The sequence below is a fragment of the Poecilia formosa genome, unplaced genomic scaffold (assembly GCF_000485575.1).
Source record: "Poecilia formosa unplaced genomic scaffold, Poecilia_formosa-5.1.2 Scaffold1066, whole genome shotgun sequence".
Classification (NCBI taxonomy): domain Eukaryota; kingdom Metazoa; phylum Chordata; class Actinopteri; order Cyprinodontiformes; family Poeciliidae; genus Poecilia; species Poecilia formosa.
Window position 1 is genome coordinate 14161 of NW_006801005.1, and position 13873 is coordinate 28033.

Genomic DNA, 13873 nt, shown 5'->3' on the forward strand with positions numbered 1-13873 from the left:
AAAAACCCTGAAAACCCCCCAAAACAGAAATCAAAGTCTCAAAAAAGGACTCAGTAATGAGCAGCTCCACCATTCTTGCGGATGACTTCAAACAATCGTTTAGGCATGCTTGATGCCAGTGTTTCCAGGAGGCTAGTGGGAACGTTGCTCCAAGTGTTGAAGATGGCTTCACGAAGGGCATCCACTGTCTGGAACTGATGTCCATTTTTGTAAACTCCCCTTGCCATCCTTCCCCAAATGTTCTCAATTGGGCTTAGATCCGGGAAACATGCAGGATGGTCCAAAAGAGTGATGTTATTCTCTTGGTAGAACTCCTTTGTCAGGCGGGCATTGTGAACTGCAGCGTTGTCCTGTTGAAAAACCCAATCATTACCACACAGACGAGGGCCCTCTGTCATGAGGGATGCCCGCTGCAACATCTCCACATAGCCAGCTGCTGTTTGACGCCCCTGCACAACCTGAAGCTCCATTGTTCCATTGAAGGAAAACACACCCCAAATCATGATGGCGCCCCCACCACTGTGCTGTGTAGAAAACATCTCAGGTGGGATCTCCTTGTCATGCCAGTAACATTGGAGGCCATCAGGACCATCAAGGTTAAATTTTTTCTCATCAGAGAAGACAACTTTGTTCCACCTTTCAATGTCCCATGTTTGGTGCACTCTTGCAAAGTCCAAACGGGTAATTTTGTGGTGTTGAAGAAGACGTGGCCTTTGAAGACGTTTTTTGTTTCTGAAGCCCTTCTCTCGCAGATGCCATCTGATAGTTATTGGGCTGCAGTCAGCACCAGTAATGGCCTTAATTTGGGTAGAAGTTCGTCCCGTGTCTTGACGGACAGCCAATCGGATCCTGCGGCTCAGAGCTGGTGAAATTTTTTTGGGTCTACCACTTGACTTTTTTGTTCCATATCATTCCATCATTTAAAAAATGCAAAATGACTGTCTTACTGCGTCCAACCTCAGCAGTGATGGCACGTTGTGAGACTCCTTGCTTATGCAGCTCAACAATCCTACCACGTTCAAAGTCAGTGAGCTTTTTTGCTTTTGCCATCAGGGTTCTTGACAGTGTAAAGACTTGACAGAAAATGACATGGAATCCAGAATTTTGCACAGCTTTTGGCTTTTAAAGACTATGGTCTTAAACTTTTGATCAGCTGAAAAAAATCATGGTCGAGTGTAAATGGAGTTTTCAGAAAATTCCCTGCTCAAAAGTTCTTGTCTCTTGCACTGATTTTTTACTTTAACATTGTGAAGCTCTACTTAGAACCTTCTTAAGATCCAATAGTGCAAAATGCAAATTCTTGCAATTTTTTCACTGGTCTTAATATTTTGATCAGGAGTGTATTTTGAAGAACTGTTCTCAGAGACTCTACCTTTTAAGAAGACTTAGTGATCTTGGGGTGACCCAACTAGACTCTAGTTGGGTCACCCCTATGTCTTGAATTTGGGGGAAAAAATTCATATTTTATTCATTGCTACAGAAGGGTTCAGTGAATGCACATATGAAACTGGTGGGTTCGGTACTTCAAAAAAGGTTAAGAACCACCGTTCTAGAGGCATTTATTCTAGCAATAGGTAAATGTATCTTGAAGGAGAATAGCACTTAAATAAAAGTCCAACAATGATATTCATTTAGAATTAAAACTAACTCACCCTGAACTACCATGATAGATATAATATATGTAATAAAATTGTGTCATTAATGAAGGGGAAAAAACTCAATCCAGACTTCAAGTCAGTTTAGGCTCTGGTTTGCAGAGTATGAAGTAAAAATTTTCCCCCAATTATTAAATGAAAAAAAAAAAACCTAACCTCAGTTAAGTAAAATAAAATTGTAATCAAAACTGTTGGAATTGTAATGATTTCCTTTTTTTTAAAAAAACAAAAAGTTTTGTTTAAAAAACTTTTTTAAATTAAGGTTTTGTATTGTGTCAAAAGACACAATACAAAAGAGTCAGTCAAGTGTCTTCATTAAGAAATGTTGTTGTTTGGTGTTTTCTCTAGCTCTAGTGACCATCAAGAAAATAGTTTTGAACTTGTGAGTTGTAAATAAAAATTAATATGAAGGGCCCCACAAAGTTGAAATGTGACACACTGGAAGTTTCTCACTAAGACTGATCCGGACATCTGAGATGACTGCTTGGTACGCCAAGAGAAATGCCGGTTTCTACGTGTTATGGAATCAACAAACAAAGAGCGACAGTGAAAGTTTTCCAGCACTTAGGGCCAACAGCAACAAAAGCTGGATATTTTTCAACTTTCTTGTGTTATGCAGCTTAGCCTTCATGTGCGCATACAAACTTCACATGTACGAATTTCACCAGTTACTTGACTGAAAGAGGGCAAGCAGTTGTCACCTCATTGCACAAGTTCCATAGAAAATGAATGGAGAGGGAGCGACGTCTCATCCAGTAGAGCCCATTGGTTTGTTACACAAGCTATCGTCCACATGCAGGAAGCTGGTTGTGAAGTCACTGAATTTTAAGGTACCTAAAAAGTTTTCAACCTAAGAAGAGTTATGAACTCTTGCAAGTAAAAAAAAAAGAGGTTTTATATAGTCAGCTACACACTGGAAACACTTCAGTCCTGCAGTTGGTAGAGGTATTTAAGGATTCTTATTTTGGTGTTGGCTCAGAAAAACACACTTGATGAGCAGTGTTACTGCTATAGTGGTGCCTGCTTACTTTTCATCACAGTAGCTGAACTTCATGTCCATGCTGTGTCGGCTCAGGAACGTCCTGCTGTCCAGCGGCGCGTCGATGTTGGACGGGTGTGGGATGGGTTCGCACATCAGGACGGCGCAGGTGAGCGGAGGCTCCTTGTAGCTGCAGAGAACCCGCGATGGGCAGCTGTCGTACATCTTAAGTTGGCCGGTGCAGTGCAGCACCTGGAGGGGATGGGAATATCAGAAAATTTTGCCTCCTGCAGCTTTTATGATGGAAACGGTTTGAATGCCAGTCTAGCGTCTCATGTCCATCCAAGACTTACTTTCCAGCTTGCTGACTTGAGGTTTACGGTGCGCCCTCTGTTGGTCACTGTGCATTTCATCCTCATGAAGAAGTCTCGCTCTGTGCTCTGGTCTTTGCCTTTTTTACGGAAGCTCCCTAGAAAACAGAAGAGTAATAATTTAAGGTGGACCAAGATTTCACAGAATCTCATCCTGTAGAACAGATCAAATTAATTGTGAAAATAGCTAAATGATGGCCATAATAACCCAACACCTACAGTTTCAACACCTATTTTTAAAATGGTACATTTGTTTCTGAAGCATCTGTGTCACAAAAACCAAGAGGTAGGATTTTACGTAACCCCTCCCGACCCCACTGAGGGACAAGGGTGTTCAGAAAATGGATGGATGGAGGATTTTACGTAAACATATTACAAACACAAACCCTTATCAGGATTTTCTGACACACCAACCCAAAGGAGAAAATTATGAAGTGGAACAAAAACGACATAGTTGCAAACAATCTGTTAAATAAAAAAAAATCTAAAGTGAGCCATGCTTTTTGTTCTGACACCTCAAAATAAAATCGAGTGCAACCAATATTGTCCCCCTGTAAGTGTCTGAAGAGGTTTGAATTTTACTGTGGCAATGTTGATATCAGTAATGGAGAATCAGAATTGATTCAGACTTGTAGAGAAAGACCAGATTTCAGTCGCTCCAGTATGTACCTGTTCTAAAAAAAAGTACAACAAAAAAAGTTATACGTTTTAAATGAAGATGTACGAAGGCTGGACTGTGATGAAAGTTGATGGTTTTCCAAAGCCTGTGCAGATTGCTGATCATTCCATCATGATGATTTATTAGGCTGTTTGAGGTGTCAAAGGTCACGTGGCTTTGGTTTCCAGTTTTAGCTGTTGTGAGCTGAGATTTCTTCAGAATTCCTGTCTCTGTACACAACAGTGCCTGGTGTCCAGGTCTGGACTATTGGCCAAACACAACTTCACAAAGTACGAATTTAAAAACAAAAAGTAAATATAAGTTGTATATTCTTCTGGCAACAGCTGATATGACTCACTATTGACAACTGAAACTAGATTTATGACAAAACTTTGGAGGGTTTCTTAATTTTGTTTCCTTTGGACATACAAACATGAAGCTTTAGGGATACCAAACAATTTAAAAAATTTTCTTATTCTATTAAAACTATGATCGTCATACATAAATATACAATGCATGAATTTTCAGAATTGATAATCATCTAAATGCCAGTTTTAGCGGTTAAATTCAACCTTTCTCTGTTTTTAATAGAAAAAAGATGTGTGTGGGGGAGAGGGATTGTAGGAATTATTCAAGCATGGAGGAACTAAACCCCAGCTCAGACTTGAAACAGCAAAACTGATTCTAATTATGTTTCATCTTTTAAACAGGTAATTTGAAATTATTTAAAAGCAGTTTTGCCCATAGTACCATACATGCAAAATGCCAGATTTACAGTACACGAAAATGGTAGTGCAGCTTGAAATGAATTTTAAATGAGATTCAATGGAATTGTAAAAAGCTAAAAGCATTGCTCCTGCTGTTCAAAAGCCACTGAAAATATCCCAAACTACACAACCAGTCCAAATTATTTAACATTTACTGTACATCAACATAGACAAAGCCAAAGAGAAATCTCAAGGGACTCCAATATATTTTACCAAAACTATTCAAATGTGTCATATTTCACTGTGTTTGGTCTGATTATTTCAAGTTGAGCTTTAATTCCTGAGAACAAGCCTGAGTCTGTTTTTCACTTTCAGAGGTAATCGCTTCAACTTTGTAAAGACATACTTTAATCCATGTCTTACTAAAAACCTTTACATTGTGGTACCAGTCTCTGACATTTCTGAGAGATGCCTCCTTCATTGAAACAAATGGTTTTCTTTTCCCACACTAAAAACTGCCCAAAATTCAAAACACTTTATTGATGCCAAAGGAAAATGAAATATTATTGTGTCTTTGAGCTGCTTCTGCGCACTTCTCAATAACTGTCATGATTTCAGCCCTGCAGCTCCACCTTGACTGTGCTGATTACTCATTACCCTCACCTGCACTGTGTTGCTCCCTATTTAAACAGCTGCTCGTCACCAGCTCAGTGTGAGATCATCTGTTGCCTCAGTCACAGCGTTCAAGCCTTGTTTCATGTTCAAAAGAGTTTTCTGGTTTGCTGATCCTGCCTGATTTTTGACCACAGATTCTTGACTAGTCCTTCTGCTGTAGGAAAAGTTCTGACCTCCTGTTGCTAGCCTCTGATCCTGCCTCCAGTCTTCTGATTATTGGATTTCCATTGCCTGAGACGGTGGGGGCCTCAGGCAATGAAATCCGGGTTCTTGCAAGGGAGGGTGCGTGACCCTGGATTGTTTCAACGACTGAGCCTCTGGTGGGTGGATTTTGTCCCCGTCATCCATTTGTCCCCTGAGCCCCCCATAGGCCTTCCACTGCCCATTCACCCTACCCTCCCCAGGCTGGATTCTTGGCCCCTGTGGATCTCCCATTCCTGACCCACCTGTGTGACCACACCCTGTGGAGCCCCTTCAACACCCTAATTTTTTTGTAATAAACTTTTGGTGACCCAAATACTTGTTTTGGGTTCTGACTAAGTTTGCTTTAACATTGCAGTACGATCTCGCCAGATTCTGATTGGTGTTCTAAGGTGGAGGGTGCTATTACTGGCCTAGAAAGAAATGTCCAGGAGCTTTTACAGGGACTTACTTCTCTCAGGGCTTTCCAAGCCCTGAGAGAAGGCCCTCAGTTACACGGCCACTTCCCCTTGCTGTCACTCCCACAGTTAACACTAAAAACGAACCTAAGATTCCCCCCAGAGCGTTTTGATGGGGATCCTGAACAGTGCAGACCTTTTTAACCCAGTGTTCTCTGCTTTTTGAACTCCAGCCCTCTGCCTTCCCTTCTGAATGGGTCAAGGTGGCCTATACAATCTCTCTATCTGGTAAGGCAAAGCAGTGGGGAACCTCTGAGTGGGAGAATGATGCCGACAGCTGTGACTCATTTTTTGAGTTTTCTGATTAAATGAAAAGGATTTTTGATCCAATCCGTCCTGAGAGGGAGGCTGCCAGGAGACTGTCTTCTCTCAAACAGGGGTCTCGACCCGTTACTGACTACATCATCAATTTCCATGCCTGGAAGTAAAGTTGTCTTTGGAATAACGAAGCCCTGTTTGACGTTTTTTACCAGGGCCTGTCGGATGATATCAAGGATGAGATTGCTACCCGTGACCCTCCCAAGACCCTCGAGGCCTTAGAAAGGCTTGCCAAGAGAATTGATCAATGGCTTCATGAACGAAAGAGGGAGAAGTCTTCATCTAATTTTCAAAGAAGGGTCTCAACTGTCCAGGTCAGTCCATGCAGCATGTCACAAAACTCCTCTAGAAGCTGCAAATTAACTTAAGACTTCTGAGAGTTACAAACTTTATGCCCATCACAAATAAAAGGTGACAACAGCAAACCTACCAAGAAACAGTTGTTCACTTAAACTGCAAAGATCCTTAGCTCAGGTGGAAGAAGCTGTTTGTCAAACACTTAACTAATTTATTTTTTATGTAATATTGACAAGAAGAAGAACATTGTTGAGAAAGTGATGAAAAGTCCAGTTTGCAGGTTGCTACATGCCATATAGGGGACAAATCAAACATGTGGAGGAGCCTGCTTTGCTCACATGAGACCAAAGTTTATCTTTCTAATCAACATCCAAAATATTATGTGTGGTGTAAGACTGAACATCCCATCTCCAGCGTGAAACATGGTGGAGACAGCATCATGCTGTGGCAAGGCTATGCTTGAATATTAGCAGGTCAGAGTTTATTGTTAGATGAAAGAAGCAGGGCAGAGCTGGAAGAAAACCTGTTTTACGCTCCAAGTGACTTGAGCCATGGAAGTAAGTTCACAGGTCATGAAATTGCGCAAATAGAAATTACAATAATATATTTGCTGAATGGCACATGTTTTTTGATAAAATGTTTTTACGTTAGGTGAGGTGGTTTTTCAGCCATGTCTAAATTTTTGCTTTACCAAACTGCAATATAAACACTGTTTTGCATCACGAGTCACCAGTTTGTGCAGAAGACTGACATGACATTGTCATAAACATTATATAACATCTGTCATGAACATGAAGGAGTCTTTATGAATATCTATGACTGTTGTCATGAAGTGTCACTTGGAAAATTAAGACACTTTTAATGCAAAGTTGCTTTAAACGTTGCATTAAAAGTCTAATAAAAGTGGCAACTTTGCATTAAAAGTGTCATTATTTACCAAATAATTCAAAGTTTGCACTTTCAATGGACTTTCAATGCAACTTTTAAAGCAACTTTGCATTAAAAGTTATTTACAGAATGACACTTCATGATAGCAGTCATAAACATTCATAAAGACTCATTCATGTCCATGACAAATGTTATGTCATGTTTATGACAATGTCATGTCAGTCTTATGCACACAGTCAAATAAAGTTTTACCAAAAAAGGCAATTGAATGTTTGCAACATGTTAGAACAGTCCAAATCCAGTTCAATCCAACTAAGAATCAGAGCATGGATGCTTATACATGCTCTCCAACCTATCTAAAGGAGCTTAAGCTATTTTGTGAATAAGAATGTTTCTACATGTTAAGAGTTAGCAAAGTCATACTCTATGGTACATTGCATGATATTCTCATTGAAATGTGACTATCATGTAACATTATCTGAAAAATCTCAATGGATGTAAATACTTTTGAATTGCACTATATGTATATTGAAGGTTATGCAACATTGTTTTTATGTCAGCTTACCAAAATGCAGCCACAGTTGTTGAAATCCTTCCAAGCCTGACTTGACATCCACCTTTTAATTATTTAAAAGTTTATTCTTTTATGTATTATTTGCTTACAACTTTCTGTAAAACTCTGGGTCAATCTTGCTTTAATACATTATGAGACTTTTGAGCCATATCTTATTGGCAGGTCAATAACATTTATATTTATTGAGGCTCCTTTTTGTGTCAGTTTTGGGAAAGTTTTAGAAATTTGCAGCTCACTCTCAGCTTGTTATGTGAATTTGTGTCTTCTTGTGGAGTAGAAATAAAAGCATTAAGGGCCTCTGAGAGAAGGCTGAAAGGCTGAACACATGGGTTTTATTTACTGCTTAGGAAGGCAAGATTTACAATCAGTTCCCCTGAGAAAGCTCAAAGGATAAGGATGACTGTGGCTTCATTATTGCTTAAGAATACTGTGAAGTTTAAGATCATACCTCATTTTCATGGCACTCTGGACTTTCCCCCTATCTCCTTCAACCACCCTGCATTGATCAGAAATGCAACATCCACTGCTAAATGCTATTAAAAACTCGTTCTTCAGGATAATGATTTAAGGGTCCACCAGCATACACATCTTGTGACAACTAACATTTATGCTTTCATATGGCTTAGTAGATCTGCTACAAAGCAGGAAAACTAACCAATCATACCTACACAATAAAAAAAAGAAAATGTGTTCCCTTTTAAATCAGTTGTTTTTAAAGCTTCCATGTGTTAGAAAAGTCCCACAAAAAGTGATGTACAGTTATTGAGATGTAACAGTGATCCTTGCATGCAGTTAGCAAAGTCTCATTTGTTCCAATTCAACTAAATCTGGTGATTTTCTGCTCAATCATTAACCATGCTGTGTGCTTATACTGCCCTGGTTTCCAGCTAATAGAGCAGACTTCTGCATTCATTCAGTCATTCACGGGTTTCCCAATCTATACAAATTTGTACTTCCATTCCCAACAGATATACACACCTTTTCAGTTGTTTTGAGGTTGTACAGATTTCCATCATTGAAAATGGTTCATTCAAATTATACGGCTACTGTGACACTTTTCCAGCTTGCTGCATATGGTGGTGTGTTGAACAATGCTTTACGTGGATCTAAAGCTGAGTGAAACAAGGGAACTTTGAGAAACTGAGTCCTGCCTTGCTTTGAAAGTATGGGTATCACTTTATGTGTTCCCGTTGGGAATAGTGCATGTGTACTGGGACCAGTGGAGTGGAATTCACAATCTCCAAACACTTCACTACCGAGTTTTTATACTGAATTTAGAATTAAAAAAGAAGTTTTATTTTCTGGCAAATGACTGTGTCAGAATGAAACTTCAATGCTCTATCAGTGTCCCAAAGTGGAAGAATAATAGTTTCCCAAGTTAACCAGAAAGTAGGGCATGCAGTCGCCTTCATTTTCAGTTTCAAGCATCCAGCATGCTGATGTGAGTAGTGTTGCCACCTTTCAGAAATCAAAATAAGGGACGCCCACTAATGCGCGTCGTCCTAGTCTCATAAGCGCAGGGGGGGGGGTGCTTTGACTAGGGTTACCAAGGGACCAGTCCCTATATATTTAAAGTCCGGTGGGGGGGGCAGCGTGTCGGTTGGTCTGTGTTACCCAGAAAGCAGTTGGGCACAATATCGCAACACCAACACCGTGAGTGAAACAATGACTGGGGCAGCCTAGTATATAAAGTACTCGGGGACCACTTCTTTATTATTACACATACACATTTGTAGAATACGGAACAAACCGCGTCCCGTATCGGTTCAATACAGGACGCTACATTTAACAGCCAAATACGGGACGGTTCCGTATTTTAAGGGACGGGTGGCAACCCTTGATGTGAGTGACGTATGTGTGGTGTTGCATGTTAGAGTGTTAGATGTGTAATATGCAATGGGTAAGCATATCTTTCCATGGCATCATGTTTTTTATGCCTTTAAAAGAAAATGATAAAAAGTAATGTTAAGACAGATAAAATAGAAAAGAACAGAAGAAGTTTACGGAATATTAGATGTTTAATCATGTCTCCAAGACACCTTCATTAGTTTTAAACTACAAATCAAAAATATCTCTTCATGTAGTTTGCCTTGAATAACTAAATACAAATCTGCTTCTGTGGAAAAACTTATGCTTGGATGGTGAGCTCACACAAAGCTTTAATACTTGTATAAAAATACTATGTTATTGTTAGATTAAAATCCAACAGAATGAGGGTGAGATTTGTTTATGTAAAAATGTCTTGCAGTTGTAATGTGGGTTGGTAAGGTTGAATGCTCACCTGCTGACTTCAGGCTAAGGTTTTCTCTGATCTCCTCGTGGTCACATGGGTGGGTAAAGTCAAAGATGCTGTGACCTGTGAGCTCCACCTGACAAAAATAGAATGAAGATTCATCAGAATCAGAAGCCAACAATCTAACATTACTTCCTGTCCACAATAAATGTCCACAAACAGTTTTGAACAAAACACTTGGTGCTTAAATGTAGCGGTGTCTTTTTCCTGATTATAGGATTTTTAAAGGATTTGTGATTCATGTTATATAGACATAAATATATGGAAATGCCTTCAGTCTGAGGACCATGAAAATGGTTTACAAGAGAGATGTGATGTTGTCTAAAGAAGTCTGTTGATTTCTAAATGTGATATACAAATCATTGTATAGGCTAATTAATGCCATAGGTTAAAAAGCAAGGGAACAGCTTCCTGTAATGTTTGTCCACAATCAATTTAATGTAACCCCATTTTGATTTGCTATCAATTTGTTATAAAAATTCTGATCAAAACATATAGGAAACATGCTTGCATTAGCATAGCAATTCAGCTCATCTGCTCACAAAAATATCAGCTAGAGTAAGACGTAAATATATTGAAGACTGTAACCACATAATGTCTTCAACTCATGTTTTATGAGACAGTTATACTATTCAATTATCCAAAATATTAATTTTTCTAGAATGAAAAATGAATTTTTGACTGTTATTTTTATGAAAGTGAAATATTTCTATAGGTTGGCTAACACTGAAGGGTGCTAGTTAGCGTAAAACATGAATATTATTTAATTAGCTAACTGCAACATCCCACTGAACAGAAACAAATAAACTCTATTAAAGCTTCTTGGTAAAATATTTACTTTATGTCAGGATAAGACTCTAAGAACCTACAAGTATGAACATGCCTACACGTTCAAAATACTATTTACTTAGTGCTGTTTTATTAGCAACTCACACTAATTAAACAGCAGTCATGCAAGAAAGAATGGAGACATTGAACTAATTTACAAATTTGGATGTCCTCCTCAGATATTCATTATTTTAAGCCATCTTGTCGCTGGGCTAACAAGCACTTTAGGTCAACATAAATAATGCTGTTCTCATTAGCTGTATAAATAAATCGATTCGGCGATATATATCGATATTTTCCGCCCTCGGAAAGTGTCGATTTTTCATCCACGAGTATCGATCCGTTAAACCATAGGGGTTCATAGACTTATAGCTCTTTTTAACGTCTAGTTTGTTACGGCGCAGCAGCAAGACTCCGCCTCCCTCAGTCTCACTTTCAACTTGAGCTTAAAGTGGACATTATAAACTACACACCAGTTTTTAAATTGTGTTAATAGGCCAAGTATAACCGGAGTTATGCTAAAATTAGTAAACCATATTTTTCCGAATGTCAGAGAAATGTCAAAAGCGCCGCCATGCCCCGGCTTTTCCGATTATGTGAGAGGGAATGAGCTTCCAAACGTACAAAACGAAACGAAACATTAGATTCCTGTGTTTTTGGAAATGTAACATCTTCAATAAATAACAATGGGCTGTATTTTGTTGCTGAGAAACGAAGTAAAGTTGCGCAAGTAACCGTGAAAGAGAAGCAGAACGGAGAAGCGGAAAGGAGTAGCGGCGCGAACGGAGCAGCTGCAAAAGCAGTGAGATCGCGAAATTAATGCAAATTTCGACTGGTAGCATTCACTTCGTAATTAGCGTAGATAGCGGCGCTGCGTAGCTGCAGGGAGTCGATCACTACGGGATGAGGTGGAGCCACTACTTTGGCAGTTAGAAGAAAGCAGCTTAGAGCCACTGCTAACTCCGGGAGCCAAGGTAGAAACGCCTTTTTCCCCATAGTCCAAAAGACTGCATTTGTGGCTGCATTTTTACTCCAAAATGCAGGCACAGTGTCCAAAAGAAAAAACATAAGTGCAATCATTTGCATATTGAGAGTCTACAGAGGCTGATAATCTTTCCACTCTGCTCCTGGATTACCGTTTAAACTTTTGAGTTTTATGTCAAATCCACATGAATTAAATGACAGAAACTAATTCTCTCACTGCATCTTTGATTAATTTTGTCCAGCTACAGACTGTTAGACTGTCCAATCAGAGTCAGGTATTGTGTAGTTGGTGCTTTTAATCAGTTTTCAGTTAACTAAATTCAAGTCTGTGGAACACAAAATGTCACTAAAATTACTCTGTCCTTCTAAAATCTTTCAGAAAATAGTAAAAATGCACTGAATCATAGTGAATTGTATCGCTCAACAAATATTGTGATACATATCGTATTGTGAAATTATTGTATCGCTACACCCCTATTAGCTAGCAGTAGTGATTTATTTTGTAATAAACACACTGGAAGAACTGGGTGAAGATTAGCGTAAGGAGCAAAAAGAAAAGTGTCACCTCCAGAAACCTGGCTTGTTTGCACCAAAACAGAAACACGTCGCTTCAGATGCTCAGAAGTCACACAATGAACTTCCTTTCTTGGATGATTCAGTTTTAAAGTTGGTGCCAAAAAAGAAGAGAAATGTTTAGAGCTGAAACTGTCCTGTCTATAGCACACACAGAGCTGACCTCACAAGCACTTCACACAAACAGAGTGAGCTTATGTGACACCCTGCATGAAAGTCTTCTGTTGGCCTGAGTTAATATTCTCTAGTTATTAAAAGAATAGTAATACATAACCGCAAAAAACATATTTACAAGTCATTGGAGACATTTTAAGCCAAAATGTAATAAAGGTTTTTCTGCTTTTTAGTTTTGTCTTAATTATTCATATTCATACACTTTCTGACTGTTATTCTTAATGCATTTTAAATAATTAGTCAGACTAAAGTTGTACAGACCGATTTTATGCCAGTTGCAGCTACAAGACTAGTAATCTGTACAGCTGCATTTTGCAAGTTCAATAATAACAATAAAAACTTTTTCTACACATTTTTGCTGCATGTTATTACTTAAAACCACAGTGAAAAGTGGAGAACAATCAACAAGTCAAATCAAAATCAAGAGCAAACATGTTAATGTTAGCATAACCATTTAAGCTAACTGCCCCATGTTGAAATGTGGTCAGCAGGATTTAGAAGAGAGCTTATTAGAGACTTGATGTATCTGCTGAATAAGACATGACTTTAGAAGCAAGTGATAAAGCTTAATAGCAGCTTTCTTAATTAAAATAATAATTAAAAAAACTGTTGTGAAAGCAACAAAGCAGGACTGTTCCACAGAAATTTAACTTTTGTGTTAATAGAATGAAACTCTTGTTTTTGCAAATGCTTAGCACTAATTTAGTCAAATTTGGAAAGAAAAAAATAAAACTGTGAGTGGGACATTAGTATTTGTATCTTTCTTCTAATAATGCTTCATTTTCTGTTTCAGTCTGATTCAGCAAAAAGCCGTTCTCTCACAGTGCTTGTGTACCTGCGTGAGGCCCATGAATTTGTTGATGTTCTCTGACAGGAAGATCATGTCGCCATCTGACGTTACCACTGTGACGAAGCCCTCCAGAGATTTCAGGTACAGATTGTCCATGAGCCTGTCCTCCTCGTCATCACAGCTGCTATGGCCTGGGAGCAGAGAAGAGATTATTTCTGTCACTGGCTGCTGATGTTAGAACTGGCATCGGCGTAAATCTCAGCAATAGGCTTGTTTCCCCTTTTGCAACCAAATATTGATCATCCAGACTTGAACAGATAACATATTAAGCAATTACTTTCAAATACACAGTACAGTGCAGTGCAGTACAGTGCAGTGTCCAAACATTTACACAGAGAGACTCCAGTCTGTCCTCGAGGTCTCCTTCCAAAGATAATTTATATTAAAAAA

General features: G+C 38.9%; 1 protein-coding gene and 1 long non-coding RNA gene across 2 annotated transcripts in view; one reads left to right on the top strand and one right to left on the bottom strand.

Annotated features, from left to right (window-relative positions):
* Positions 1-1146, top strand: part of LOC107835137 (uncharacterized) — a 6818-nt gene extending 5672 nt beyond the window's left edge. The window contains exon 3 of the long non-coding RNA XR_001660966.1: positions 579-1146. This is a non-coding gene — a long non-coding RNA (uncharacterized LOC107835137). The remainder of the gene's footprint in view (positions 1-578) is intronic.
* LOC103132457 (endothelial PAS domain-containing protein 1-like) overlaps positions 1-13648 on the bottom strand; it is a 17054-nt gene extending 3406 nt beyond the window's left edge. Inside the window, exons 1-4 of the mRNA XM_007544268.2 lie at positions 13469-13648; positions 10063-10150; positions 2988-3103; positions 2684-2886 (exon numbers count right to left, since the gene is read on the bottom strand). Of these exons, the coding sequence (XP_007544330.2) occupies positions 2684-2886; positions 2988-3103; positions 10063-10150; positions 13469-13579 (518 nt within the window). The 5' untranslated portion in view covers positions 13580-13648. The remainder of the gene's footprint in view (positions 1-2683; positions 2887-2987; positions 3104-10062; positions 10151-13468) is intronic.
* Positions 13649-13873: the final 225 nt, after the last annotated feature.